The sequence below is a fragment of the Ipomoea nil genome, unplaced genomic scaffold (assembly GCF_001879475.1).
Source record: "Ipomoea nil cultivar Tokyo-kokei standard unplaced genomic scaffold, Asagao_1.1 scaffold1407, whole genome shotgun sequence".
NCBI classification, from domain to species: Eukaryota; Viridiplantae; Streptophyta; class Magnoliopsida; order Solanales; family Convolvulaceae; genus Ipomoea; species Ipomoea nil.
The window spans coordinates 3,524,172-3,551,834 of record NW_017617835.1 but is presented as its reverse complement, the minus strand read 5'-3'; the positions used below and the strand labels follow the sequence as shown (position 1 = coordinate 3,551,834).

General features: G+C 35.2%; 3 protein-coding genes across 10 annotated transcripts; 1 reads left to right on the top strand and 2 right to left on the bottom strand.

Moving 5' to 3' along the window:
- The first annotated feature begins 10,237 nt into the window (after positions 1-10,237).
- On the top strand, positions 10,238-11,858 carry LOC109186823 (copper transport protein ATX1-like). Of its 2 annotated transcripts, XM_019336979.1 has the most exons (4): positions 10,238-10,337; positions 11,157-11,232; positions 11,312-11,535; positions 11,584-11,858. In XM_019336979.1, exons 1-4 carry the CDS (start codon positions 10,326-10,328, stop codon positions 11,644-11,646), a joined length of 375 nt encoding a protein of 124 aa, XP_019192524.1. In that variant the 5' UTR covers positions 10,238-10,325; the 3' UTR covers positions 11,647-11,858. The 2 variants fall into 2 exon arrangements, with proteins under 2 accessions (XP_019192524.1, XP_019192523.1); XM_019336978.1 differs by having other exon boundaries at positions 11,312-11,858.
- Positions 11,859-12,279: 421 nt separating this feature from the next.
- On the bottom strand, positions 12,280-16,747 carry LOC109186821 (DEAD-box ATP-dependent RNA helicase 10). 3 transcript variants are annotated; one of them, XM_019336975.1, is made up of 15 exons: positions 16,637-16,747; positions 16,402-16,414; positions 16,203-16,369; positions 15,965-16,088; positions 15,795-15,864; positions 15,589-15,651; positions 15,389-15,463; positions 15,183-15,302; positions 14,587-14,628; positions 14,432-14,506; positions 14,041-14,187; positions 13,717-13,854; positions 13,047-13,158; positions 12,874-12,962; positions 12,280-12,701 (listed from the first exon to the last, which is right to left on the bottom strand). In XM_019336975.1, the coding sequence occupies exons 3-15, from the start codon at positions 16,336-16,338 to the stop codon at positions 12,585-12,587; spliced, it is 1,308 nt and encodes a 435-aa protein (XP_019192520.1). In that variant the 5' UTR covers positions 16,339-16,369; positions 16,402-16,414; positions 16,637-16,747; the 3' UTR covers positions 12,280-12,584. The 3 variants fall into 3 exon arrangements, with proteins under 3 accessions (XP_019192520.1, XP_019192521.1, XP_019192522.1); XM_019336976.1 differs by having other exon boundaries at positions 16,203-16,414; positions 16,641-16,747; XM_019336977.1 differs by lacking the exon at positions 16,637-16,747 and having other exon boundaries at positions 16,203-16,363; positions 16,399-16,417.
- Positions 16,748-18,103: 1,356 nt separating this feature from the next.
- LOC109186571 (vacuolar protein sorting-associated protein 51 homolog) lies at positions 18,104-27,048 on the bottom strand. Of its 5 annotated transcripts, none has more exons than XM_019336610.1 (21): positions 26,885-27,048; positions 26,230-26,419; positions 25,904-26,043; positions 25,712-25,766; positions 25,484-25,591; positions 24,935-25,033; positions 24,731-24,808; positions 23,998-24,075; positions 23,305-23,454; positions 22,999-23,099; positions 22,783-22,847; positions 22,348-22,421; positions 22,166-22,232; positions 21,665-21,780; positions 20,794-21,060; positions 20,566-20,679; positions 19,658-19,729; positions 19,527-19,577; positions 19,026-19,256; positions 18,766-18,942; positions 18,104-18,531 (listed from the first exon to the last, which is right to left on the bottom strand). In XM_019336610.1, exons 2-21 carry the CDS (start codon positions 26,404-26,406, stop codon positions 18,436-18,438), a joined length of 2,316 nt encoding a protein of 771 aa, XP_019192155.1. In that variant the 5' UTR covers positions 26,407-26,419; positions 26,885-27,048; the 3' UTR covers positions 18,104-18,435. The 5 variants fall into 5 exon arrangements, with proteins under 5 accessions (XP_019192155.1, XP_019192157.1, XP_019192154.1 ...); XM_019336612.1 differs by having other exon boundaries at positions 26,230-26,444; positions 26,846-27,047; XM_019336609.1 differs by having other exon boundaries at positions 26,846-27,047.
- Positions 27,049-27,663: the final 615 nt, after the last annotated feature.

Below are 27,663 nucleotides of genomic sequence, written 5' to 3'. Positions count from 1 at the left end.
TGACATGTGTCTTTTATATTTTTATTTTTTAAACATATTTATTTTTATTTACTAAAATTACAAATATTATTTAAAAAAAAAAACACACAGTCACCGGCTGTCTTCTTCATGGATAGCCACGACCGTCTAAGGAAGACGATCATAGCTGCTTAAGGAAGACGGCCATGGTTGTCACCGTCTGGAACGAGGGACCATGGTCGTCGCCATCGTTCCAGATATAGAAGACGGTTGTGGCTGTCCTCTCTGGACAGCCACGACTGTCCGTGAAGAAGACAGCCACCGGCTGTCCGGCGTGGACAACCGGTGGCTGTGTGTGTTGTTTTAAAATAATATTTGTAATTTTAGTAAATAAAAATAAATTTGTTTACAATATTAAAATATAAAAGACACGTGTCAACACTCTATCAATTTAACCTGATAAACAAGTCATTTTGAACTTAATTAAACAATTTTATCAATTTAAAAGACTCGAATGCAACTTTTTTGTACTTAAGAAACTCAATTGCACTATCCAGTTCACTTAGAGAGACAATTTGTCACTTTTTCTTAAATAAAAAAATGCCAAAACGCACTCTCATTCGAAATCAAACTTGCATTGTAATCCTTGCACTAGTATTCTTTGTGCTCCATCCCCATTGGTCAATGTTTCAACATCATTACATATTGGACTCGAGTCCATTAAATAGTCGGGTTACACTTAGTTATCAGTGTTGTTTAATTATGCACGTAATGGTACAAAGTTCTACTTTTTTTTTTTTCATTGATAAATAATTGTAGCTCAAAAAGTGGTTCCCACTATGTTATGAAGAATTAGTCCAATAAGGGATATGAGTCAGTAGAGCATAAAAATAGAAGAGTTCCCCACCCCACATGCAAAAAAAAAAAAAGTATTTTACAACCCCTAAGGGCTCGTTTGGTTCGCAGAAAATATTTGAAAGGAAATGGAATTAAAATTTCATGGAAAAGTAGTTATTGGGAATATGAATTCCATTATTTGGTTGGTGGAAAATGAGTTACTGGGAATATAGATTCCATTGTTTGGTTGGATTTGTGATTGTAAGGAATAATGTGTATAAAGACCTAAATGTCCCTATACAATAATAATACTCAATAATAATTAAGAGAAAAGCATAAGGACCAGGACTATGTGGTTTAATGGTACTCGGGTTGGACTTCTATTTTGGAAGGTTATGAGTTCGAGCCTCAGTGGAGGCGTTATTGGCTCTTTGTGTTTCAGTAGGTTGAGAAAGTATATGAACAGATACTACAATGTAATAGGGCCAGTAGCATCCAAAAAAGAGGAAATCATAAGGGTAAAATAGTCCAATCAACTCAATCTTTCTTCCCTCCCACCTTGAAAAACAAAATATCAACCCTATGCTAAGATTTTGTTTTTCTCATATTTGAGGAATTAGTTTTCCATTGGAAAATAATTTTCATGAACCAAATATCAAAAAACTTTGTTTTCCTCAAATTTTAGAAAATCATTTTCCTTGAAAGTTCTTTTCCATGAACCAAACATCCCCTTAAGAGTCCCAAATATCAACATCATTGAAGGCCTCAAACACCAACCATTCCCCTAAGCATAATACTATACATTATACCATACATTTCTCCAATTCTCCACTTTACACTATGGCCATGACAAAGCTGTAAAGTATAGGACTATTTCAGGAAATATTTCTAGCACATATTTAAATATGTTCAGAATATATTACTAAATATAGCAAATATTTCAGTTGTCCCAACCAAAAGATGTATCTACAATTCAGCAAGAGAATTAGTCACTATGTTCGACGATAAAAACTCTGGCTACACAAAAAAAAAAAAAACAAAAATTAATTTCAAAGAAACTCTCGACACTAGCTAATCTCTCTCTTACCTATAATGCCTTTTTACATTTTTACTCTATTGCTATGGCAAGACTGTTAAGTATATGAATATATTTAGAAAATGTTTATAATGCATATTTATATGCGGAGAAATATAAATAGGCAGGGACGGAGGCAAAGGGAGCAGGGGGCAGCCGCCCCCTCATCCCACCCCCACTCCATATATAATCTTTGTATGTATATATGTATATATATAGTATATGTTTTAGTATTAGTATAAAAAAACTATTAAATATTAATAAGAAATGAATTAGATAAGTTGGTAGAGCACATGTTTGGTATTAAGAAAGGTCTTGGGTTTTGAATCCTTTGGAATTAACATAGTTTTATATTTTTTTTGACTCATTCCCCTATGGCTTAAACATAGTCATGTCTTTAATAGTTTTTTTAATATTTAATACACGCACATATATATAACATTCTTTTATATTAATAGTGAGATGTGTAATTTATAATGTGTTTTCTATTCAAATTATTTTATCAAAATTAATTATGTTTCATATTTTGTTATGAATATTTTTATAAAGTTTTGATGTGTTTTATTTTTCGCACATGCCCAACAATATTTGCAACTATATTTCTTAGGTAATGGTTATAAAAAAAAAAATTCTTAGGTAATTTATTTATTTATTTTTAAATTATCTCTTTTGTTTTAATGTTTCGCTTTTATTGAAAAAATTTCTGAATTCGTCCCTACTTGTTTGCCCCCTCAACCGAATTTCTGGCTCCGTTCCTATTTATATATACATGAAAAGATGGTAGTGTTAGGTACTTCCCATTTTTTATGTACTACCAAGAAGAGAGAAAAGATGATTTCTTTTGTACTGCAAAATTCGAAATTAAAGTTTGGTCCAACCATATACCATCTCTCTAACTAGCTTTGATTTTAAGGCATCTACTTTAGCTTTAAAACAATCAACAAAAATCATGAGTTAGTGGTTGCATGAGTACTTATGTTAGCATTTTTGTGTCATATGTTTTTTACCAATTATTAAGGTTTTAGTGGAATAATTGTTGGCTTCTTCCAAAGGTCATCTCCTATAGGTGTAGAAGTACTATAGAATAATGGCTAACAACTTTACTTGCAACACTATGTTGTCATGATAAGCCCGGCAATGTATTTCATTTGTGTAGGCACTACAAAAAATAAAGAAAGAAACGAAAGTAACAAATACCTTAAATTTATAAATTTTACGTTAATATCTTTTGTAATGTATGATGTGTAGAAGTTAATAATTGTATAGATTGATTAGTAATACATGCATGTTGATTTTAGACAGTTTAAGATTTATATCTTGAAAAATCTTATAAATGGCACTCGACAAGTCCTAACAACTATTGTTAGTGTGACTTGACCACAATATTTATAATTGTATGTTTTACTTTTTTTTTTTTTTTTTAATTACTACTTTGAGTTATTAATATACTTCTCCTATTTTTTCAACAAAGGAAAGATGCAATTGTTTCTTTTCAACATATATAATAAATAAAATATAAATGTGTACTCTATCTATTAGTTTAAACTTTAAGTTGAAACAAAACATATCTTTTAATTTAGTATCATAGTCAAGATAGGGCTGTGCATCGGACGGGTTCGGGCGGATCGGTTTAGAAAACCGTTCATCCGCTCGGATTTCGGATTGGGAAAAACTACCCCAATTCGTTCGAATTAAGAGGGAAATCCGATCGGATTTCCCATGTTCGGATACGGTCGGGTGGGGTCGGATTTCGATTTGAACTCGGATTAATATAAAACATACCAAAAAAAAAAACTGTAACAATGTTCAAACTTAATAACCATAATCTAAATTACCAAAGCTATCAGCTATGTAGGCATTTAGATTTTAGATACATAATTACATATTGCAGTTTCCAACTTGTGTTCAAAATTCAAAAAGCAAAAATGAAGTCCACAAAATGAGTTTTGTCTACAATACTCAAACAACACTAAACTACTAACTACTAACTACTAACTACTAAAGTACTCAACAAGTCAGCAGTCAGCAACTCAGCAAGTCAGCAGTCACCAATCAGCCTTCAGCAATCAGCATTCATCCATTCCTCATCTTCCTGCTCAATTACAAAACCAGTAAAGACTTTAAACTTTAAAGACAATAAAGACAAAGAGAAGTAGGGAACTAATAATACTTAATAAGAAAGGCTCAGATTGCTTTTTTTTCATATCATTTTAGAGTTGGGGGCAAATTGCTTCATGAGTTTTGTCTCAGAACAACATACCAAACACCCAAACTCTTTTTAATTCAGACAAATGGTGGAAGCATCATCATAGCCATAAGTCCATAACTAAACAGAAATGAGAATATGAGAGGAAGGGAAGTGATATACCAGAATTCCAGAATACCAGAGATGTAACTGAGTAAGGGCAGCAACATTTATAAAAAAGTTACCAAGCCACTTAGCAATTAGCAGTTCTGGAATCTTACCTGATTTGCCTCAAAGAGTCCACACATTTATCAATCAAACTAAACAGAAAGTCAGAAAGCAATGTTATATAAAAGTATTACAGCAATTGTTGGGAGTGTTCCAACAGTACTTGGTAAAGAACCAGCAGCTCCAGTGGACAATTCTGCACAAAAAGGAAAAACAAAAAAGAGTTTAGAAAAGGTAAGTAACAATTAACAATTTATAAAGTAGAAACCTACAAAAGATATAAAATAAAAACAGTACCCTTCTCTAATCTTTCAACATCATCCAAGTTTTCCTCCACAGAGATTGGATGATTGGGTGCCCTCAACCAATCTTGTGCACATACTAGGGATTCAACAATTTTAGGAGTTAATGAACTCCTAAAGGGATCTAATACCCTACCACTAGTACTGAATGCACTCTCAGAGGCAACAGTTGAAATGGGAACAGCCAGCACATCCCTTGCCATTCTAGAGAGTATAGGAAATCTATCACTGTTAACCTTCCACCATCTTAGAACATCAAAGTCCACATTTTCTTCATCTTCCACTATTTTTTCACTTAGATAAATCTGGAGTTCAGTTTCTTTACTGCTTCCACCAGCCTCCATTCTCTGTTTTTTAAGCTGGCTTTTCATTCTACCCTGAGGTTTTCCAACTGAAGTTTGAGAATGGACTGGTTCAGATTGGGTAGATTGCACAGTAGGGGATGCAGACTGCACACTGTAGGTGGCTGTATAATCATTAAACAGGACAACCATAGAAGATTGAACCTTTTCAAAGCATGATTTTCCTTTTTCATCACCATACAATTGAGCAAATTGGGCAGGCATGTACTCAATCTTATCCCTAGGATCCAGAATATTGGCATAGAATATCAAGAAGTTCATTTTTTCAGGATCTCCCCAATATTTTTCAAATTTTTGTTTCATATGGGACCCCATATCCTATAAAACAAACATAACACAGAAAAAATTAAGAGATGCATACAAACACATTCAGATAAATGATACCAGTTTACAGTTTACCTTTTCAGAGGTTGAAACAGAGTTAACCATGTCATCCAGCATGCAACCTAAGTCAGAAATCTCAGAAAAGAAAGTATTTGAAGTGACATATAGAGAACCAGATATTCTCACAGTCATCTCATAGAAGCCTTTCAGGAAATGGACTAAGCTTTGCACAGAAAGCCAATCCATAAAGTTTGGAATAGAATCAGGTAAGTCAGCATTCAATGAGGCATCATTCTCATAAGCTTCAAAGGCCCTCTGGTATTGAAGGGCAGTGTTAAGCATCATGTATGTGCTGTTCCATCTTGTTGGAACATCAAGTTGTAATGCACATTTGGCTTCCACCCCATTAAGCACAACAATCTCTCTAAACTTCTTAAGTCTGGCAGGAGAACTCCTCACCCATCTCACAACATCTCTAACTTTCTTAACAGAAGGACCTGTATATCTCAACCCATCCTGGACCACTAAGTTCAACACATGGGCTATGCACCTCATGTGCATATATTGAACCCTAACAGAAGACCCACCCCAAGACAGAAGTTTGTTCTTGAAAAACCCCAAAGCTGTGTCATTTGAAGAGGCATTATCAACAGTAACAGTGAACACATTTCTAATCCCCCAATCAAGAAGACAACTCTCAAGGGCTTTGGCTATATACTCTCCCTTATGAGAAGAAATTGGGACAAAGGAAATGATCTTTTTGTTTAGCTTCCACTGATCATCAATGAAATGTGCAGTAATGCACATGTAATTGATCCTTTGGACAGAGGTCCATGTATCAGTGGTCAAGCTGACCCTTTGGGTGCTCACCTTAAACAACTTTTTTAGGGTTATTCTCTCATCTAGGTAAATCTGATAAATGTCTCTAGAAATGGTCCACCTAGAAGGGATTTGAAACCTAGGACAAGCAACTAAAATGAATTTCCTAAAGCCATTTCCCTCAACAATCCTAAAGGGAAGTTCATCAACAATGATCATCTCACACAATGCCCTCCTAATAGCCTCTTGGTTGAAAACCCAAGTCCCCAAAACCCCCTCAGAAGCTTCTGTTCCAGAGGCATTAAAGGTGAGAAGAGACTGCCTTGTGTCCTTACAATGAGGATTTTTTAGGCAGGCCTTCATATGGTTTTTCAAAGAGGAAGTGCCATGCTTTTTACTTTCACATTTATAGATTTTGGCACAATAATGGCATTTGCCCTCAACTACTGGTCCCTCAGTTTCACCTTCAGCAGGTGGAGCACGGATCTTTTCAAAATGATCCCATACTATAGATCTAGACTCCACCTCTTTCCTCTTCTTTGTAGGAACAACAGGAGGAGAAGGCATAGGATTTGTCTGAGGATTTCTCTCAGTACCTTGAGCTTCTACTCCATGCTCCTCATCAGTTGAGGTTGGAGGGTGTCCAGTTGCACTGATGCTTTCCATCTATAAAGATGGGCATCAGTATCCAAATAAAGCAGACAACCAATCATACTAAAGCTTCCACCATACAGTACTCATACATAGAAGTATTACATATTTACATATTACTTATTTACTTTCAGTTAATTTCACATGTCATCATGTATGCAGAATTGCACATAAACAATTTAAGGGTCCCATATCCATAAACTTAATACAATTTACAATTTACAATTTACAAAGAAATCCATATTCAGGCATTCAAGCTAAGTGGATGTATGCCACTTCATAATGCTCATCATATATATGGATTTCACACAAAGGGGCTAGGGCTTCCACCAGATTAGGGACAATTACCCCTTTAAGCCTTTAACTCAGTTAGTGAGTTACACACATACAGATTAAGCTTCCACCAACAATCTTAAATTAGAGACAAGTGAGTAAGTAATCTGGAACTTCTCAACAGATCACAGTCCTCACAGTCCATACAAATCACAGAATCACAATCAGAATAACCCTAATCAAACAATCAAAGTATCAATCTTAAATTAGAGACAAGTGAGTAAGTAATCTGGAACTTCTCAACAGATCACAGTCCTCACAGTCCATACAAATCACAGAATCACAATCAGAATAACCCTAATCAAACAATCAAAGTATCAATCTTAAATTAGAGACAAGTGAGTAAGTAATCTGGAACTTCTCAACAGATCACAGTCCTCACAGTCCATACAAATCACAGAATCACAATCAGAATAACCCTAATCAAACAATCAAAGTATCAATCTTAAATTAGAGACAAGTGAGTAAGTAATCTGGAACTTCTCAACAGATCACAGTCCTCACAGTCCATACAAATCACAGAATCACAATCAGAATAACCCTAATCAAACAATCAAAGTATCAATCTTAAATTAGCGACAAGTGAGTAAGTAATCTGGAACTTCTCAACAGATCACAGTCCTCACAGTCCATACAAATCAAAAAATCACAATCAGAATAACCCTAATCAAACAATCAAACTAACAATCTTAAAAACTAGGGTTTAGAGAATAGAGATTACTTCGTTTCTCTAAAATAAACCCCCGAGAACAAAGGGCTTCGACTCCTAGCCAGCGAACTGCAATCCACCGGAGTATCGCTCCCACCGGAGACTCGCTTGGGGCTTGAGGGCTACCGGAAACGAATGGGGCTTGACTCTTGAGAGCTTCCACCGGAGAATAATAGCTTCCACACTACAGACACTCACACTCTCAGGCTCTCAGCGTCTCAGAGACTCAAAGAGACTGTCTGAGAGAAGAGACTTTGAGAGAACTAGGGTAGAGACTAGAGAGAAGAGAGAACTGAGAGAGTTCTCTGGAAGAAGGGAATGAAGAGCTGCGCAAATGAGACTAGGGTTTGCGATTTCTCCGCTTTTTCTTCTATTTATACTTAGGCTACACGACGTCGTATTACATAGGGTTATACGTAGGCTTAGAAATGTTCGAGTTATCGGACGGGTTCGGGTGGAAAATATAACCCCCTCCCCGCCCCAACTAATGCGGCGTCGTTTTCGGCCTCGGATCGGTTTTGGCTATTCGGGTTCGGTTCCCGATCCATTCCAGTATGACGGGTTCGGGTCGGTCGGGTTGGGCGGGTTGGACGGGTTATGCACAGCCCTAAGTCAAGACTCATGTGAAAGGTCATGCACACGTTAGGTGCATGTTGAGCTAAACCTTATAAAACATAAATACGCAATCCATCTATTAGTTTAACATTTTAATTGAGATGAAATACATCCTTCAATTGTCCAGATAAAAAATCGATGCATTAGATGTGTGTAGGAGGGAGGGGGGGAGCGAGTTCAAATGAAAATATGGTCATTTGTAAAAAGTAAGAACTAATTTCAATGTACATTGACGTTAATCAATAGTTGATGATTTAAAAAAAAAAATGTGAGGAGTTGATTTTAGAATTATAGCAAACTTTCAAATTTGTAATATTTATAAAATTAACAATAGTAATTTTTTCTTTTATTTTTCAGCAACTTTCAACCGTTGATCTATCCAAATGGATGTATCATACCAGTCATTAATATATATATATATATATATATATATATATATATATATATATATCCTATTAATTGTGGAGAGCATTAAAATAATGATATGCAAATTTCCCACTATAGATAGGATAAAGAAGTGACATGGTTTCCACTTGGAATAGGTTGTTACGTACACAACAAAGCATTGTTACATTTCACGACTCTAAGGCCCCCACACTCCGACCCGATAAAATATCTGGGAGGATATAAATTATGGTAACTCAACTGAACATAAATCACAGAGGCTAGACCTTTGTTCATTGCGCACAATGAGCTCTCTCATTTTGAAAGGTTGCTCCCACACTGTCGCTGGTGAGACTCGATCCCTGGTCATTCTTTCCAATTTTCACCTCTATAACTAGTTGAGCTGCCCACGCAGGCGGCATTGTATCATTTGTATGCGGAGTAGTGGCTTAGTGCAAATTTTGGACTTAAGGGTATAAATGAGTTAAATTATTCAAATTATAGTTACTATTGAATATAATCCAATTCAATTTCTAATAGTTTAATTGATGAATTAAGTTGAATTCAAGCATCTTAATAATCTGCTCGAGCAGTTTTCAAGCTTAATCAAGATTTAAAAAAAAACATATTATATATATTAACAAGTATAATATTACAAAATTAACTAATATATATATTTTTGGATTCACTAGGATGAGAGCACCCGAAAACAGAAACAAAAACAACTTCAATGTCGCAAACAATTGCAAATTATATTGTGGGTCAAGATTTACCATGCGCAACGTGGAACCTAATCTACATTAGATACATGTATTTAACATCTTATTTACCTGTAAATAAATTGAATGTACATATTAAATGTAGGTACATAATACGTTAACTTCAACATGTACATAATTTGTACATGGTTCACAATGCATATGATGGACATTGGTCCATGATATAACTAATGGCAAACAATACTTCTCATATGAGGAAAGCCCATAAGTCTTTGCCAAAAATGCACATAATCTATATATAATACTCCGTATTAAGTTTTGTTATGATATTTAGTTATAAAATATTTATTGTTACAATTTTTTTGTGTAAAATTGAATCTACTTAAGTCAAACTCAAACACATAAAATTAGAACTAAAGCTTCAATCTTTTATCCAATCGAGTTTCAAGTTTTGACTACTTCAACTTGCCTCCTTTGAATTACACTTGAGACGTTGGCCTGCCACTGGGCAAAAGAATTTGCAGAGAGTATGTTGGTGTATTGGATCACCTCTCAATGAAAAATAAAAAGTTGAAATAATTATGGAATAGTGGAGGTTGTTATCAATCATGGAAAAATTCCTTTACGTTACGGAGAGGAATTTCTTGAAAACAAAAAAAGAAGAGGAAAATGGGAATCTTGAAAAAGCAGGAAAAAAAAAGTATTTTATTCCACAATCCTTTTTTACTCTCTTATAAATGCCAAACAACCCCTTCAATCTAAAGTACCCAAGTAGCTACAATCCTCCTCTGTGTTTCTTCTTTCTCTGAATCCAATTCCTCACCATGTCGTCTCAGGTTCTTGCTTCTTTTCATTCCAATTTTTAATTGGAATTTATGAGTTTTTACTTTGTATTAATTGTAATTTTTGTTTTATTGTTCTCAAATTTGGTTAGGCATAGCATAGTTTCCAGTGATCATGCTAATCTTGTGTGTGTGTGTGTGTGTGTTTTTTTTTTTTTTTTTTAATTGTAATATCTTTCTTTGACAGTTTCAAGCTTTGCTCTGTAATCTAAACTGGTCCTTTCCTATATAAGTTACTCCGCATAATGTTTTCCCAGTTATTTCAGATGCTAAACTTAACCATATATACTTTTTTCTTTTTGTTGTACCGATACTGTTAGCACGGATCTATTGTGTACAAATGCCAATCTATACAAATTATTAATTGTAACCAGGGTGTAAATGAGTCAAGCCAAGCTCGAGCTTAAAAATTGAAGCTTGAGCTCAGCTCAGTTATGAAATGAGCCAGCTCGAGCTCAAAGTTAACTGAGCTCGAGCCGAGCTTTGACTGAAATGCTCACAAGTCACCCAGCTATAATTTTGTGTGTATGTGTATATATATATATATATATATATATATATGGCTTGCAAACGACTTGACGGGCTACAAGCCTAAAACATTTGAACTCAAGCTCGGCTTCAGTTCAAAATTGACCGAGCTCGAGCTGAACTTTGACCGAACCGCTCGCGAGCTGCTCAGCTCATTTACACCCCCTAATTGTAACGAGTAAACAATCATACAAATAATTTTTTTTTACTGTACCAGAGCGGTAGCAATGGTGGTGGTGATAGCTAATCCTTTCAACACTGAGGCTTCTTTGTTTGTAATGGCAGACTGTTGTTCTCAAGGTTGGAATGTCATGCCAAGGCTGTGTTGGGGCTGTCAAGAGGGTTTTGGGCAAGATGGAAGGTACATATATACATACATACATTCTTGTCATCTCACCACAATCATATTCTCATACCTTCCTTGCTAACTCTTCTTTCAGGTGTAGAGTCTTTTGACATTAATATAGAAGAGCAGAAGGTGACAGTGAAGGGGAATGTGCAACCAGATGAGGTTCTCCAGACTGTTACCAAGACTGGAAAGAAAACTTCATTTTGGGAATCGGAAGCACCACCGCCACCACCACCAGCTCAGCCTGAATCAGTGCCTTCAGCCCAAGCATTGGAGGAGCCACCAAAACAGCCTGAATCAGGGCCCCCGGCCCAAGCAGTGGAGGAGCCACCAAAACAGCCCGAATCAGGCCCCCTGGCCCAGCCATCAGCAGAGCCACCAGCACAGCCTAAACCGGAGCCTTCAACAGCTGTTGCCACTGCTTGATATCACTATCAACAGCAACTTCTTGTTGACAAGTACTACTGGGAATCTAGGCATGCATGTGTTATCTATGTGTTGAAGCAATTTATGTGAAATGCAACAATTTATTATATATAGCTACTGGTGGTGGTGGTGCTTGTAACATAATAAAAACCACTCTTATGTTCTACAATTCCTATTGCTTGTTCAGTGTTAAAATGATAATGAGTTTTATATGCCTATCCAAAGTCAATGAAGTCAAATGGAAATTCCCATGAACATGAAGCTCCAAAAAAACATATTCTACATTCACAAGTTCAGACTCTAAACAGTTCTAATACTGGGATTATATGTATGCTCCAAAAATGAGCCAAACAAGAGATTCGATATTGCAACAACAAAATAAATCATGCTACTATAGACGATTGGGTGCATAGCAATGCATGTCATTAAGAGTATTATGTTGCAGATAATGGAAGAGTTCTAGTATGCATATTTTCTCTGTATAATGTGCAACGAACTGTACCAAATAAGTTATAAGAAAGCTATTAAATCCTAAATCAAATTATTCTTTCTATTGTGTAAACATTTTTGGTCTGATAGTTTCATCCAATGAAGTTTATTGAGTCACAGAGCTATATGAAATTACGACCAAGGTTTAAGGAGATTGTCTCAATGATTCAATTTAACCGGATAAATGCTAGTAATTACCTTCTGAGATAGGAGTTGTAGCTTACAGACTCAAGATCTCAATAAAAATCAGGGAAAAAAAGATATATTATCAGGTCAAGGAAAATATGCTCATTTGGATAAGGGATGCAATAAACAAGGGGATTCAATCCCAGTTCTCTTAGATTTACCCCTTGCAAGGACTCATGGCAAGAGGAATCCGACCAAATATTACACTAAGATCAAAATGAACAAAGAATATGAAGATCAAAACTTATAGACCTGTTTGCTCATCATTTTCTCTTTGCCTTCTTATTAGATGACTTCCCATTCTTACGACCCAAATATCCATCAATATCATCCTCATCATCACCTCTTCTTTTCTTTTTGCCCCCGGTTTCTTTTATTTTCTGCAGAAGAAGGTGGAAGTTAATTTAGTGTTGGGAAATAAAATTTATATATTTATAAAACAAGAACTAATGAAGAAAGAAGAATTAGCTTGATCTTAAAATATAGTAAAGGTGACATAATGACAAGAAAATTGAGACATAGTAGTAATTTATTGATTAGGAAGGTGCACACCGTATGGGAGATTCTTTTGGCCTCTGTTACACGATCCAGAAATAGTAAAACTTCCTCCTCTGGAGCAGGATAGTCGGGCAACTTCTTACCTGAGTAAGATATAAAAATAAACTCTTATACCCAAGGAACAGTCGTCATCAATTGGACAACTACCAGAAACCTGCATTGCTTACCAATGAGTTTTTCTATCTGTAAATACCACTGCAACTCATATTGATTCACTAGTGAAATCGCAACTCCAGATCGTCCTGCTCTAGCAGTTCTTCCTACTCGATGTATATAATCCTGCAGGTCATTTTGTGAATACAGAAGACACGAGAAAATAGAAACTTTATTTAGTGTCAGCAATCATCAATCATGGAGAATAGAAGGCAATGCATAATGGAAAGTCATAAGTTCAAAACATTTAGATTACAAAGTTCATGTTGAAATGAAGTAAAAGGCTTCACTGGTGTGTAGGCTATCATCAACCAGGGAACATAGAAAAGCAATATGCTTGGCACAGTTGCAAGTTTGAAGCATTAACTTTTACAAAGTTCATGTCAAAAGCAGTGTTATGAGAACAAATTGTTGATGAAATTTCATTTATTTTGCACTTATGAATGAATCTCAAAGGATTCCCTTTATTGGATAAAAACAAAAACAGTAAAAGGCAAAAAAAAAAAAAAGGAACAGGATTATTTAAAAAAAAAAAAAGGAACAGGATTATTTAAAAAAAAAAAAAAAAAAAAGACAGCATCAAATCTCACAACCAGTAGTTGGGTTAAGGATTTAGAGATTCTATATACTTACAAAGAGCACACAGCATATAACAATTTAAAATGGTAAACAATGATGCCTGACCTTAGAGTTTGTGGGTATATCATAGTTAATAACCATATCTACAGATGGAATATCAAGCCCTCGACTTGCAACATCAGTACAAATAAGAATGTTGCTCTCTCCAGCCTTGAATTGGTTTAATGCCCCAAGTCTTTTTCCCTGCCACATTTGTCTACAAATTGGTAAAAAAAACATGTTTTTGGGGGAGTATCCGCGATAATCTCATTTCTTTCGACGGAGGGGGTATATGCTTTGAATAGAACAGTAGACTTAAGGAAGATAAGAGAACTTGAGTTTAAAAGAGATGCGCTAGTCTTCAAACTAAACAAAGGCGAGAGCAGTAACCTGGCTCATCTGGCCACTAATTGGTATGGCTCTTAGGCCAAGGTTTCGAAGCATCAAAGCTAAAAGACGAGTCGCATCACATGTGCGTGTGAAAACCATCGACGTACTCCCAGACATCTCAGTCAGTATATAGACGAGATAGCAATCCTGTGACAGTGAACAATATTCAATATTTCAACACAAAATAAAGAAAAAAGAAAAAAGAAAATAAAAAAACAACAACAACATGGTTCAGATCGAATCTCAGTGCAACAGATGGGAGATTCATCAATACTTACCTGGGTCTACTTGGCATTTCATCAAAAAAATCATTCAATACATACCATCATTAGATTTAATCTGACTTACAACATTGAAAAACACAGTATAACAATGAGTGGGGGTGGCAAACCTTATATTTTGCAGGAATAAAGCGATACTGCTGTTTTAAAGTATCAACTGTGGAATATTTTGAGGCAGCCTCAATCTGAAATGCAATGTTATAAGAAATCAAAACTTCATCAGCCAAACCATCAAAGCTTACTGTCATGAGAAAGATCATGTTACCTTTACAGGATTCCTTAGACAAGCCCTCTGGAGTTTTTTCACCTACAATATTAAGAATGACACTTTTTTCAGTTGGATAATCACTAATGACATTTTTATTCTGTCAATAATTCCTCAGCCATATCTTCCAAGCAACAAATATTCCAGAAAAGTTTAGCCTTCAATAACAAAGCAATAATAGGGAAAATTTGTTTCTTCTTATGTGTATTTTCCAGAGGATGTATATATGCAATAGAGTTATTGTTACTTATGCTCTATAATGAGCAGCAGAAATTATCTATAGAAAAGGGAGGACATTACCTAGCAGAAACAAATAAATTAATTGTAACACATGAAAAAAAATGGAAATAGATGGTAAAACATAACTTATTAATGGCACCAATAGTGTCAACATGCGATACACAAAGTCCAAAGAAAAACTTAAGCACCTATATATTGAATGCAATACATAGAAATCATACCAGACTGCAATTAATGCTCACAGGTGAGAAAATAAAACTATGTTTTCCACAATGTTGTTTATCTAGATTTATGCCTTTTCATAGAGGTAACAGTTCTTCTTCCCCACAACAAAAATATTATACATTTATACAAACCTTTTTGGTCATGGTGGCAGAAAACAAATATGTCCTTCTCTCACGGGGAGTATTATTCAAAATATCATCAAGTGCTTTTTCAAAATCCTCATTCAGTAACCTATCTGCCTCATCCAACACCTGTATTAAACAAAAGAACAAAAGTTTCACAAGTAAATAGATAGGCAACCAGAACTCAAACAAGCAGAAGAGAGACAATTGCATACCAAATACTTCAAGGCGCGGAGTGAAAAGCCTTTGGTATTCGACAGATGATCTAAGAGCCGACCAGGTGTTGCCACCTGCACAACAATTCATCTCATCAGAAATCAGTGAGTTGAGAACAGCCTTGGATACAACTTGAAAGCCATTTATAAGGATATTAAGAAAGGACAAAATGACCAGATATGAAAGCCGTGATACTTACAAGAATGTGTGGTCGTTTTCCAAGCATAATGCTCTGCTGTACTTGATCAAGTCCTCCAACAAGCTGCAAGACAATTGTGCAAGATAATTTATTTTGAAAAGCAAGAAAAAGAGTATATCAATATAAATATCTCATTTGTCCCTGCCCAGCTTCCTGAACCCTCTAAGTTTATGACCAAATTCAAATAGAAGACCTGGAAAGCTTACCGCTGCACATTTGACACCAATTCCAGCTCCTAAAGCTTCAAACTGTTGCGAAATTTGAATAGCAAGCTCCCTGAAACAGAAAATAAAACAATAAATAAAAACCAGAGCTTCCAACACAAAAGCAGGCAATAAATCAAATCAAAAAAAAAAAAAAAATCAAAAGCAGAAACCGTGTAGGAGACAGCACGCATGCAAAGAACGCTTGAGGAGCATCTATGAGCGCCTGCAGTATTGGAATTGCAAAAGCTCCAGTCTTTCCTGAGCCTGTCTGTGCAAGCCCAATTATATCTTTCCCTAAAACCGTAAACAGTTTCAATTTAGAACCTCAGCAACTATAACATGGAATATAAACGGAAAAAAGAAAAAAAAAAAAAAAAAAAAAAAAAAAAAAAAAAAAACAAAGTGAACCTTCAAGAGCATGAGGAATAGTCTCTGCTTGAATCTTAGAAGCGGTTTTCCAGCCCAAATTTTCGCAAGCCTCCACTAGCTGGTCACAGACTCCTAACTCTTTGAATGTTTTCTCTTCTTCTCCGTTCTCTGCCATTCTTCTTCTAGTCTTATGATAATAAGGTGTCCGGGTTTGTAAAGGTAGAAAACGCGAGGGCGTTGCTGCTCAAAGTCTGAGAGAAGAATGGGGCAATGAGGAAAGGAGGCGAGTGAGTAGGGTTGAAAATAGGTAAGGCCAAACAAATTAGGTCAACACTGAAACTCTATGAAGATTCAACAATAACATCTTTCTTATGCTTGAAGGTTCAATCAATATACAAAAAAACAGCAGAAAACAAGGCCACAAAATAATGACCACTCTCAAAACACAGGGTAAAAGAAAGTAGAAGACCAACCTACTTAGAGGGAGTCGCCGCACGTCGTCACTACACCGCCAGTCCGCCGCGGGAGGAAGTCCAAGTCGGGGTGAAGAGAGTGAAAAAACTGAAAATTGAATTTTAGAAATTGGAAGGGGGTTAGGGTTTTGCCGTTTTGAGCTAAGATATACGGAGTATATAGTAATAAAATAAAAATAAAAAGAAACCAATTTTAGTTCGTATGAGTATTAGCAAAATAATAATTATGGTTCACATAATTAATTCTTAGCAATTTTCTTTCACGATTATTATTTTAATGCTACAATTTATCAGGCCAATCGCTCCCCGTTACATGTCAAAATCTAAAAATTTTAAGAGTATTTTCATCTTTTTCAACTTAAAATTCTAATTTTGAGCATAAATAAATAGATTTAAGCCCTAAGATCAATTTCAATTCGCAATTCTCCTCCTCGTCTAACCTTAATTTAAGGAGGAGAACTGCGAATTGAAATAAATCTTAGGATTTAAATTCATTTATTCGTGCTCAAATTTGGATCTTAACTTGAAAAGGTCAAAAATACTCTTAATAATTTCATAGGAGAAATCGCACTTTTGGTCCCTCAATTAGTGCCCCATATGTAATGTGATCCTCACTTCTCAATTTGGACAGAATTATTCCATCGTTAGTCAATTTAGGACAAACTAAGTTTTTATTTATTTATTTATTTATTTTGTATATGAAATTGATCATGTTTTTTCTCAACAATATATAATATCAAGTGATTTTTAATTCCGAAAGAAATGGCTAAGTGGAGAATCATGATTCTTGTATATGAATATCACAATAAATAGTATAATTTCACGAATAAGAAATCACTGAGTGTTGTCCTAAGCAGCTAAGGTTGTATCTTCGTGCTTATATTTTTCCAAAATTGTTGTAGTTTTTGGACAAATTCGTTAGTTCATCTTTAACGTGATTTTTTCACCTCAAATTTAGGCATTGGTGTCCTCAAAATATTGTAGTCAGTTACTTATATGTCACTTGAATTACCTCATTTAGACCCAAATATATGACTAAAATACTAGACATGGTCAATTGATAAGAGAATGCTTGTTTTTGCTACTTTCATAATTCGAAGTCTTGGCCTGCTTTATAGTCTTCTCCTGTTAATAATTTCTAAACTTCACTTTGGACTTTCAATGAGCAAATTAGAAATTAATTTCTCATTACAAGACAATTAAAACATATAACCTTTCCTCAAGGGGAGCCACAGAAGTACCTATTAGCCTTTGAACCGATCGATTATGAACAACTTAAGTTGACTTACATTTTTTGTGATTATTCACCTGCTAAGATCACAAGGTGTGATTTACCCAATATACATTTCTGGATAGTGACTACGCGTTTCCTTCGTCACTCAATGATCATTTTTCTAAATCTTTTGCCACTCATAATAAACTATAAAATATATGGCGATTGAAAATCTTCATCAGTAGTGTTCAACATACCAAGAATGAAAATAAAATAGAAATTCTCAAATCTCTTTAATCCTCGAATAATGTTTGTTGTGGCTGTTGAATTGGAAAGCATGAGAGTACATTATGATTCTATACAGTGGCCCTTTATATCAATGAAAATCACAGAATGATAACTGAAGTTGCTATGTGATGAGACAATAAAATCCTGAAAATTGAGACAAAAAGCTTCAGCTGGAATCTGGAGGATTATAGGCAGAGAGAGCTTCAGAGACTTGGATGCTATAGGGGAAGAAAGTCAGGCAATCTACACCAAAACTGTCATCTTGCAACTGATACTCTTATCTTGGAGTTAGAAGCTCTCAAATCTTCGCCAACTTCACTTGGACAAGTTTGTCCAGTATCGCGGGTTCCAAAGGAACGGGATCAATACACCGCTCTGCAGCAGCAACAATGACCTACAACCATAATTCCAGTGGCCGAAAGTTTCAGATTATTATGGAAGTTGATGTTTCGAGATATGAAGTACTAGACGAGCAATTGCAAACTACTTATGGATCAAGACTGAAAATTTGAGATGGAGGACTACACAGAATTGCAGAAATGAACTCTCCTATAAGTTCAAGGTGTGCAGAAAGCATAAACTAAAATTCACAGTTTAAACATCAAATATTCAAATATAATCCACTCACCTCGTCGAGTAAGAAGTCCACGGCAGCTTCATCTTCAGCAGCATTCTTTAGAGAAGTCTTCAGAAAATGGAAGTCCAACTGAATTTGCTGAAATCCACTACGGTTGAATGTCTGAAGTCGGGCAAACTCTTGCAAACTTTTCAAGCAAAGTTTGACTATAGTAGTCATAACTGATTCCTGAAAAATAAAAAGGTAATGATATTTTTGTTGTTTTCTCACTTAAAATGCAGCTTACTAAACAACCACAAGAAAGCCCAAACCTGTGTGTGTTCAACTTTGGTAAAGATCTCCATTTTTTGCTTAAACAATTTTGCTAGATGGGTCTCCAGAAGCTGACTCCTGGCTTTCTGGGTATTTGACCGGCTCAACCTATCATCTCTTAGCGGATTACTGCGTGAGGAAGTAGTGCTTCCATTGCTGTCAGTACGTCGATGTTTTCTATTAAGCCCTTCAGGTAATACCTGCTTTACTTCATTACCTATTGCATCCAACTACCAATGAAATTTATTTAGTAAAAAAGGTCAATTTTCTCAGATCAAGTATCTTTCCCCTTGATATATATATTTTTTTAAACAAGACTATTTCTCCCAAGTCCCGATCATCTATGAGTTTGTTCATTCTTCAGAAGAAGACAATAGATCTCAACAAAATATTCAGAATGAAAAGAAAGAGGGAGAACCCCTCAAACTCCAAACATCAATTCTAGTTATTGGAACCTAATCTTACAACATGGAGAAGAAAGATGGGCGGTCTACTCTCACCTCTTGAAGAAGCAGATCAACAAACATATGAACTTCCCTGGGCTCCTTGTGCTAGATGAATAAGGCAGTGCAATATTAGCAAAAGCTAAGATTAAATTTAGATGACAAATGTTTCTAAATAATTTTCTCACCTTCATCCAGTTTGGAGTTGTAAACCTCTTCTTCAATACAACTGATAATTTTTGAGTTCGCGTATCTATATACTGAAAGGAAGAGGTCTGAATTAGCATGCTTACTCAGATTCAAACATTAAATCACAGAAGAAAGGTACTACTGAGTCAAACATTGAAAAGTAGACTATTTTGAATGAAGATCAAAACATCGAAATGAATTGGCTGTGGATTAAGAACCTTATGTGGTCATTTGGTAGCTGGGATTGGATGGGATTGAACTTCCAATCCTATCCAGTTCATTGTTTGCTTCACATTTTGTCCTACATTTAATCTGTGGGCCCCAAAAAAAGTCCCAAAATTTGGAATCATTGTATTCATGGATTGTGTTATCTGAACCAAATGGCCCCTTAAGAGTTCATATATGAACATTGACACTACACTTAAAACAGATTAAAATTCCACTGTAGAAGAATCACATAAACTAAATTTCCGTTGACTATCTATATGACCATAAAGTTTGAATGCTGTCCAAATTCCACAGATTAAGTTCTAGGTGTGTTAGAATCTAAGACTAGGCTAAGATCACTCAACTAGGCTATAATGCACATGGACCAAACCACACTAAAAGATTGAATCCAATCCAATAGCTAGTCTAACCCAACCACACTAAAAGATTGAATCCAATCCAATAGCTAGTCTAACCCATGGTCTTATAAACCCACAACTTTCTCTCTTATTTTTCAATGTGGGACTCTTAACAAGGTGGAATAGTAAATTCCTACATATCCCTAGATGTAATCATATTATAAATATGCACCATAAAAAATCATGTAAATTCAAGACAATATGATATAGATATGCACATGAAAATATATGCATGTGAAACTTGTTGCAGACATTAATAATAGAAAAGCTAGGCTTCATACCATATGCAAGAACGTTTCACCTGCTGAATGGAAGGTGCGGCAAATTTCTGCAGGGACGTAAGCTGGGCCATAGTCATAGCCCCGAGCTCCTCCACCAGAAAAAGCAGCTATTTCCTGAAAATTTAAACAATTACACTATAAGGCCCATAAGGCCACTCTGGAATATATAATTGTGCAAAAGTTGGAAAGCCAGGTAGTATAAAATTTAACTATGAGACAATTCCTTGCCTCTGTAATTCTTGGGATGACACTTTGTTCAATGGAAATAGATAGCTGAGATAGCACAAGAACAAGTCCAGGAAGGATTTTGTCACCCTGCTTTCGTTCCCCCAAGTTTTGATCCTGTCCAGAAAAATACTTCTTTCCAGAGAGCAAGAGGAACTGATTCTCAAGTTTCCTGAAAAATTCTTGAAAGCCTTCTTGTACCCAGTTGATAATCATTTCTCTCAATTTCACTAGTAGTTCCATGTCTTCATTAAGAAGCCGTTGAAACTCCTGAAGTGCAGAATCCAATTATGAAAATGATACAACATTGATACATGTAACAGGAATAATGGAAATGCTATTCATCATTGAAAGCCTTAAGGGCAGCAAGGTCTGAAGAAAACCATTAACACATTCAAAACTATTACAGATCATTCTCAACCACCACTGTTGGACTCTATTCAAAGCTTCAATCATTTTTTTTAAAAAAATTTATTGGAAGGTTTGGTTGAGGGGGGCAAAGTAAACTTTGAAAACAGCAGCATTGGCAGATTCTGAATTTATAAAAAAAAAAAAAATTAAAAAAAATAAGAATACTCAAAAGGTTCACGATGAAATCAGACTACAACCAAGTTTGGATGAGCTTAGTATCAACTTATCTACTGCTACAAGAACTTAAACTTTTGTTTACCATGTATGCATATGCTTATAAAACAACTTATGGCTTTTGAAAAGCTTAGATTATCAGAATAAGCTTTAAAACAGCTTTTAAAAAGGTATAGTTGAAATGGCAAACCCATATAAGCTGTGTTCAGCTTATTGAAAAGCACTTATCTAAGTGATTATTCAAGCTGTTCATGCAAACCAGGTGTATGTACTAGCAGTGGATTTTCACCTGTAAGACATCTGAACTGCCTTCAATTAATGTTTTTTTACTGGAATCAAGTGCAGCCTGCAAAGTATATTCTTCCTCTACTCCCTTCTGCATACCCTGGAGCTTCACAAGGGCTCCTGCTAGTCAAAATGGAAGGATATCATAATTCAGATGCCAGCTACCAGTATATGTAACAAACCTAAACTGAACACCCTCTTTAATTATAAGGACCATATACTTTGGAAATCACAACCCCGCATCCAAGTTGGTAAAATGAAGCTCCCTGAGAGAGAAATGAAAGAGCTAGCATTTTCTGATTTGTGTTAGTCAGGTCTCTGCAAATACTAGTCCTCAAGTTCTTTAAGATTCAAAATTCAATAACTAGCCAAACATGATATATTTCACTCTAGATTCCGGTTTCATACTTGGAGAATTCTTCTCAAGTTTCACAAGTTAGAGACTCTCAAGACATCCAGTTATATATTTTTCTTCCTTTTGCCACTCATAACTAATAAGACTAACCTGTTATATCAAGAAGAAGATGACTGAATCTGCTCTCAACATATTTTTTAATAGAAACACGAGCAGCCTGATAGCAAGTTGGGCCAATCAGCGTACGAACAATTACCAGAACAACCATATAAGGATTTCATATAGGAATCTATGGAGTTGGATGCATGGAGAGGTCACTGTCAGTAATATACCTCCAATGAGAAGCCAATCAGACCAGCCTCAGGTAACACTTCATCCATCAGGAGCACATTAGTCCAAATAATCCCTGTGCAAAGGAAAGCAAATACCAGAACATGGGATGCATCTCTTTCTATCTCTATAATTGGTTATCCTATGAAAAAAATTGATTGATGGGGCACCCTATATGGGACAAGTGGAACAAGCGACGTTAAGGGAACACCAGAGAGAGAGAGAGAGAGAGAGAGAAAGAGAACTGAAATCAGGCAAATAGGCAGCAAGTTAATGTATTGGTCAATGTCAGCTAAAATGGATCAAATAATGCAAAAAAAATTGAAGAACAGAGAAGGTAAAATTGGTCAAGTAGCATTTACATCATTGATGTTGCAAAAAGTTGAAGAAATGGTTAGTCAGGAAATTTATGTAACATTTCTAGCAAGTAAACTTACGTAGCAATGATAATAGATCAGTGGAACGACGCTTCTTAATATGATGCTCAGTGGCTTCAAAGTGCCTATAAATAAGAAGTGTTATGGACCATCAGACTTTTTTGGCAAAACTATGCAATAAGCAATGAAAAATGAGAGAGGGAGAGGGAGAGGCAAAAGAGAAAAATAAATAAATAAAACCAAAATTGGGAGAAAGTAACCAGAACTGAGGCATACTTCTTAACTAAGTCTTCTGCAAGTCTAACAAGATGCTGATCAGAGTCAGGGAAGATAACTCGATAAGCACGGATAGCTTCAGCAAATTCACGTATAGAAGCCTATGATTTAGCATACAGAACACTTCATAAGCAGGGAACAAACAACAAAAACTTTAAAAAGTGAACAAACATCACCACACCACATATATCTAATCAGATATTATTTGAATTAATGTTCATGCATGCACCCTTTTAAATAATATAATCCAGTGGTAGCAAAGGTGTGAGAGACTTTCAAACACATAAAGCTATCTCTTTAACTTACCTGATCAACAGAAGTTGAATCAGAAAGATCTACATGATCAGGGGGCATATCAAGATTCAAAGAGCCATGCATTAATTCCTTGGATTCAAGGTTGAGGTCCACAAGGAACTGTTCTAACTTTTCATATAGTTGCACCTTTAAATTCTCGACCTGATAATAAATAACTAAAACATTGATGTCAGACAGACAGACAGAAAGTTTAAAGAGTAAAGAGCTTTCTCAGCATGCATATATAGAGGAGCTGCATATGGAGAGAAGAAAAAAAAAAAACATATTTCATTAACAACAGAAATATCTAGTCTAAGACATTATATGCGATTATGTTTGTATTGATCTTCATGTGCTTGAACTTACAGTAAGTCCCTATTAATGCCTAGCAATTAGCAATATCAGGAGTCATGTTATGATTAACATAAGCATAATATTCGTTTCTATATTATACAAGAGGTACTCCTTTTAGGCACATTCTATAAATTCATTAAAATGACACATATTAGAAGGGCATGATTCTGTTAAACACCTCTTTATGCACTGAAAATAAATTTTTTATTGATACAATATAGCACAGCAAAAGTGCAAATAACATTTTCATTGAGAGTATAGCACTGCAAATAACATTTTTACTACAACAGTGGTGAACACTAAGCAATATTTATTGCATCGTATTTTGCTTTACCATGGAGAAATACATACCGGGTAATTTAACTGCTTAAGGAGCATCACAGCCTCAGCCCTTGCTTGTATGGATTCAGAATCTGAGAATACCTTTCCCTGAAAGCAATGCATATATTAAGAACTCACCTAGTAAGCCATGGGAATTTCCTATTAAAAAAGGAGCAAGTCAGATCCTCTACCCCAAATGGGACAAAGAAAGTTACAAAAGGAGGGATAATGACAAAAACATGTTCACTCTCAAGAACTTACAATATTCTATTACGTTTAAAGTATCTACTTAGATTTTACACGCCTTATGCAGGAATCCATATCTAGTGCTTCTTCAGGACTAAAAACTGAGACGTGCTGAATGATCTTGTTTCGCTATACTAAACACACTATGACATGTAAGCAATACTCACGGAAACATGCCAACTAAAGGTGAAATAAATGATTTCAAATTTGAAGAAAATAATTTGTTGGAAAATATTATTATCCTTCATTTTACAGAAGGCAATTTCATAACTCATTAGATTTATGAAATTCTCTTCATCTATAAACAGCAAAACTAGATGCATCTACTTTTTGTTTTGGAAATTTAATCCTATCATGCATCTTTAATGGTCCTTGACTTTATATATGATTGAACATGCATAAGAACAACAAGAATTACAACTGTGAGGACAGGAAATATACAGAAAAGATAAAGTGCAAAAAATAAAAAATAAAAAAACAGGATTCCAACAAGAAGCACGAGCAGAAAAGGAAGTGCCTGCAAGTTTTTCACAATGACAGCCACTGCTTCTTCTGATGCTCGCTTACAGTCCTGGAATGATGAATCCCCATATGCCTAATGATAAAGAAGAAGATGTCAATAGATAGTGAGAGATGACTAGAGAGAATTAAGAATTTCATGCACAGGTAGATGTAATATCACTAGTATGATAGACTGGAGTATTCCAAAACAATAACTAACCTTAAAAATTGGCATGGCTCCAGTATAGTATTTCACTGCATCAGCATAGGCTTCTGCTTTGATACACTTTGCTAGTCTAGAGGGCAGGTCATATATGAACTGCTCTTTTCCACAAAAATGAAATAATGGTGTAACTCATGCATGCCCAAAAATGAAAATTTACACATTGCACAAGGCATAAGATGAAATCATACCCATGAACTTTGACAGGAGTGATCACTAATCTAAATGATTTAAATTTTCTTAAGATAATGCCTGCCTGAAGTAAATTTTTGGCTTCGATTGGCAGGAAAGTTGATAACATTTGCACTTTGTTTGAACATAAAGACTAACACTAGACCAGCCAAAGGAATCTAAGACAGAAGTTGTTACATTTATCCTCCTTGTAACTTCTAAGGGCAATGAGGTCTCTAAGTCAGTTGTTCCATTTATCCTCCTTGTAAGGCAATGATGACTCTAAGTAGTGTAGCCTAAAACTGATCCAGTATAATAAACATCACAATATTCAACAGAAAAGGGAATTAGAAATGTTTACAGTCAAGATAATACCTGAACTTTACGAAGAAAATTCCGTGTCCGGTGCAATTTCTCTATATGCTCTCTCTTTTCAAACAGAGAAGTATTAACCCCATCACTTCTAGATTGCACAGACATTATCTGAAAAAATTTGAAAGGAAATGATTGATCCTTTTATGCAACTTCTCTTAATTTTTAAAAATACCGTGCTATAGTTGAGATTGCCAATTTATACTAACAGAAGAAATATCTATAAATGACCTTTTCAAGAAGTTGTTCCATATTTGTTTCCATGCCCACAATGTTATTATTCATTCTGTAACAAAAATAAATAAATCAATAAATAAAATACCATCAATGTGTTCGCTGTTGGCAAACATCAAAATTGATGGCATTTGCAGTTTCACACAAGTAAAAAATGCCAGTACTAACAATGTAGTTTGTTAGTTTTACCTTTTAATTGTATCTGTTGCACTTATGAACTTGTTGTAATTCTCATATACTAACATTTGCAAGTCAGTATCTAAATTTTTTATCTCAGCAGCCATTTCAACATGCCTCTGTAGCAATCCCTCCAAATTAGACTTTTGGACCTAAATAAAAGTGCAAAGTCAAGGTTTTAAAGTTGAAATCATTGCAAGAATCTGGAGAAAAAATTTGATATCAATGAGTTCTCTTTGCATTCTAAAATAACAATACTACCTTCGGTAAAGTTGCTAAAGTTAAATTATCTTTAAAAAAAAAATGTCCAACTCTGAAGCTCGAAATTGAGGACCTACCAGAAGATTCATGTACTGATCAGCATCAAAGGAGGAGGTGTTAATGGTATCTAGCGTGGCAAATCTGGAAGAAGCATTGGGAGGTCCGGAAGAAGAAGGGTCTAGAGAATAGAAACTTGACAGCAAATCTCTCATTCTCTTTGCCTTGTCGTCCAACTGCTCATCATCTACCCCCATTTTTGTTCCTTCCCTGGAATTTCGAGGAGAGAGAAGGACTGAAATCAAATCAATTTGTAGCCCTTCAATTCAAGCTACTATAAGCAAAAGCAATCAGGAAATTATGATTATTTCAGAGAAATCAATCCACAATAAATTTAAAGCTAACAATTTATAGACCTTATTGCCCGTACGAGGGGCAACTAAAATGCTTAAACCTTCCTCACCAAATTGCAGAGGCAGCATTACAACCTACTTCCCCCCAAAAAAAGTACTGAAAACACTACACTGTATGTATATTGCGCTAATATCAGCACTGCATTCGGATCTTAAAGAGCATATGTTTCAGCATAGTAAAAGCCAAATTAATTCGCGCCCCAAATCACAAAATTGCTCGTGATCTACGAAGCATTATTAACATCAATTTCACTTCAACAACATCCAAGATATACGTATATACATGAATAGAGAGAGGGGGAGCTGGGTTGGTAGTTGGTACAGTGCTACGGCGGTGCTCGGCGGCAATGAAGAACCCGAAGGAGGCAACAGATCTGCTCAGAGCAACGATGAAATGATGAACGCTATGCAGAATAGATGGTTTTTTTTCCTTCCTGGCTCCTGCGCTATTGTTGTTCCAAAATGTCTGACCAGTAAAACTACACGAATTCTATTTTATTATTTAGGAAAAAAAAAACGTTTTTATTCTTTTACCTCTAATGAAATTAAAATACTCCGTATGGTTTTAAAAAAGAAAAAAATATACTCCCTATATACTTTTCTTGTCTCGCGAAATTAGCTTAAGTGGTAGATTATCTGATCTAAAGTAACTTAGTCAGTACTCTAGCGGTAAGGTAATAAACGCTTAGGCAGTTCGTGATTGGCAAACCTAGTGTATTAAAAAAAATTGTATTTTTCTTTGAAAATTGCGTCATGGTTCTTGGCGTGCGTAATACATATCAAATTATACATTGAGAATTTTGACACATGTTCATTTTTAACATACTATATACTCATTTTTAATACACTACATATTCATTTTTATTATATTTTAATACAAATCCATTTTTGTGTACAACATATTCATTTTTATATTATAAAAAAAAAAAATTTGTATTAAGGGTTTATCTTGCTATGTAGACCATGATCCACAATATAAGTTTTGGTTGAATCTATATTAATCTCTAACCAACTACTATGTAGTGTGATGACATGTCTGTTACCATTCTCACAATGATTGAAATGACACATGGATGAGTGATCATAAAAAATCTCACAGTG

What these genes read in the sequence shown, in the direction of transcription:
- LOC109186823 (XM_019336978.1), top strand. An exon ending in GGTTTTGGGCAAGATGGAAG is followed by an intron (nt 11,233 to 11,311) that starts GTACATATATAC and finishes CTCTTCTTTCAG; the next exon opens with GTGTAGAGTCTTTTGACATT.
- LOC109186821 (XM_019336975.1), bottom strand. Translation starts at nt 16,338, where the DNA reads ATGGCAGAGAACGGAGAAGAAGAGAAAACATTCAAAGAGTTAGGAGTC. An exon ending in TATTCCTCATGCTCTTGAAG is followed by an intron (nt 16,089 to 16,202) that starts GTTCACTTTGTT and finishes TTACGGTTTTAG; the next exon opens with GGAAAGATATAATTGGGCTT. An exon ending in TTGGTGTCAAATGTGCAGCG is followed by an intron (nt 15,652 to 15,794) that starts GTAAGCTTTCCA and finishes ATTGTCTTGCAG; the next exon opens with CTTGTTGGAGGACTTGATCA.
- LOC109186571 (XM_019336609.1), bottom strand. An exon ending in TGGAACAACTTCTTGAAAAG is followed by an intron (nt 25,592 to 25,711) that starts GTCATTTATAGA and finishes AAATTTTTTCAG; the next exon opens with ATAATGTCTGTGCAATCTAG. An exon ending in TCTTCTTCTTGATATAACAG is followed by an intron (nt 21,781 to 22,165) that starts GTTAGTCTTATT and finishes TTTGACTAGCAG; the next exon opens with GAGCCCTTGTGAAGCTCCAG.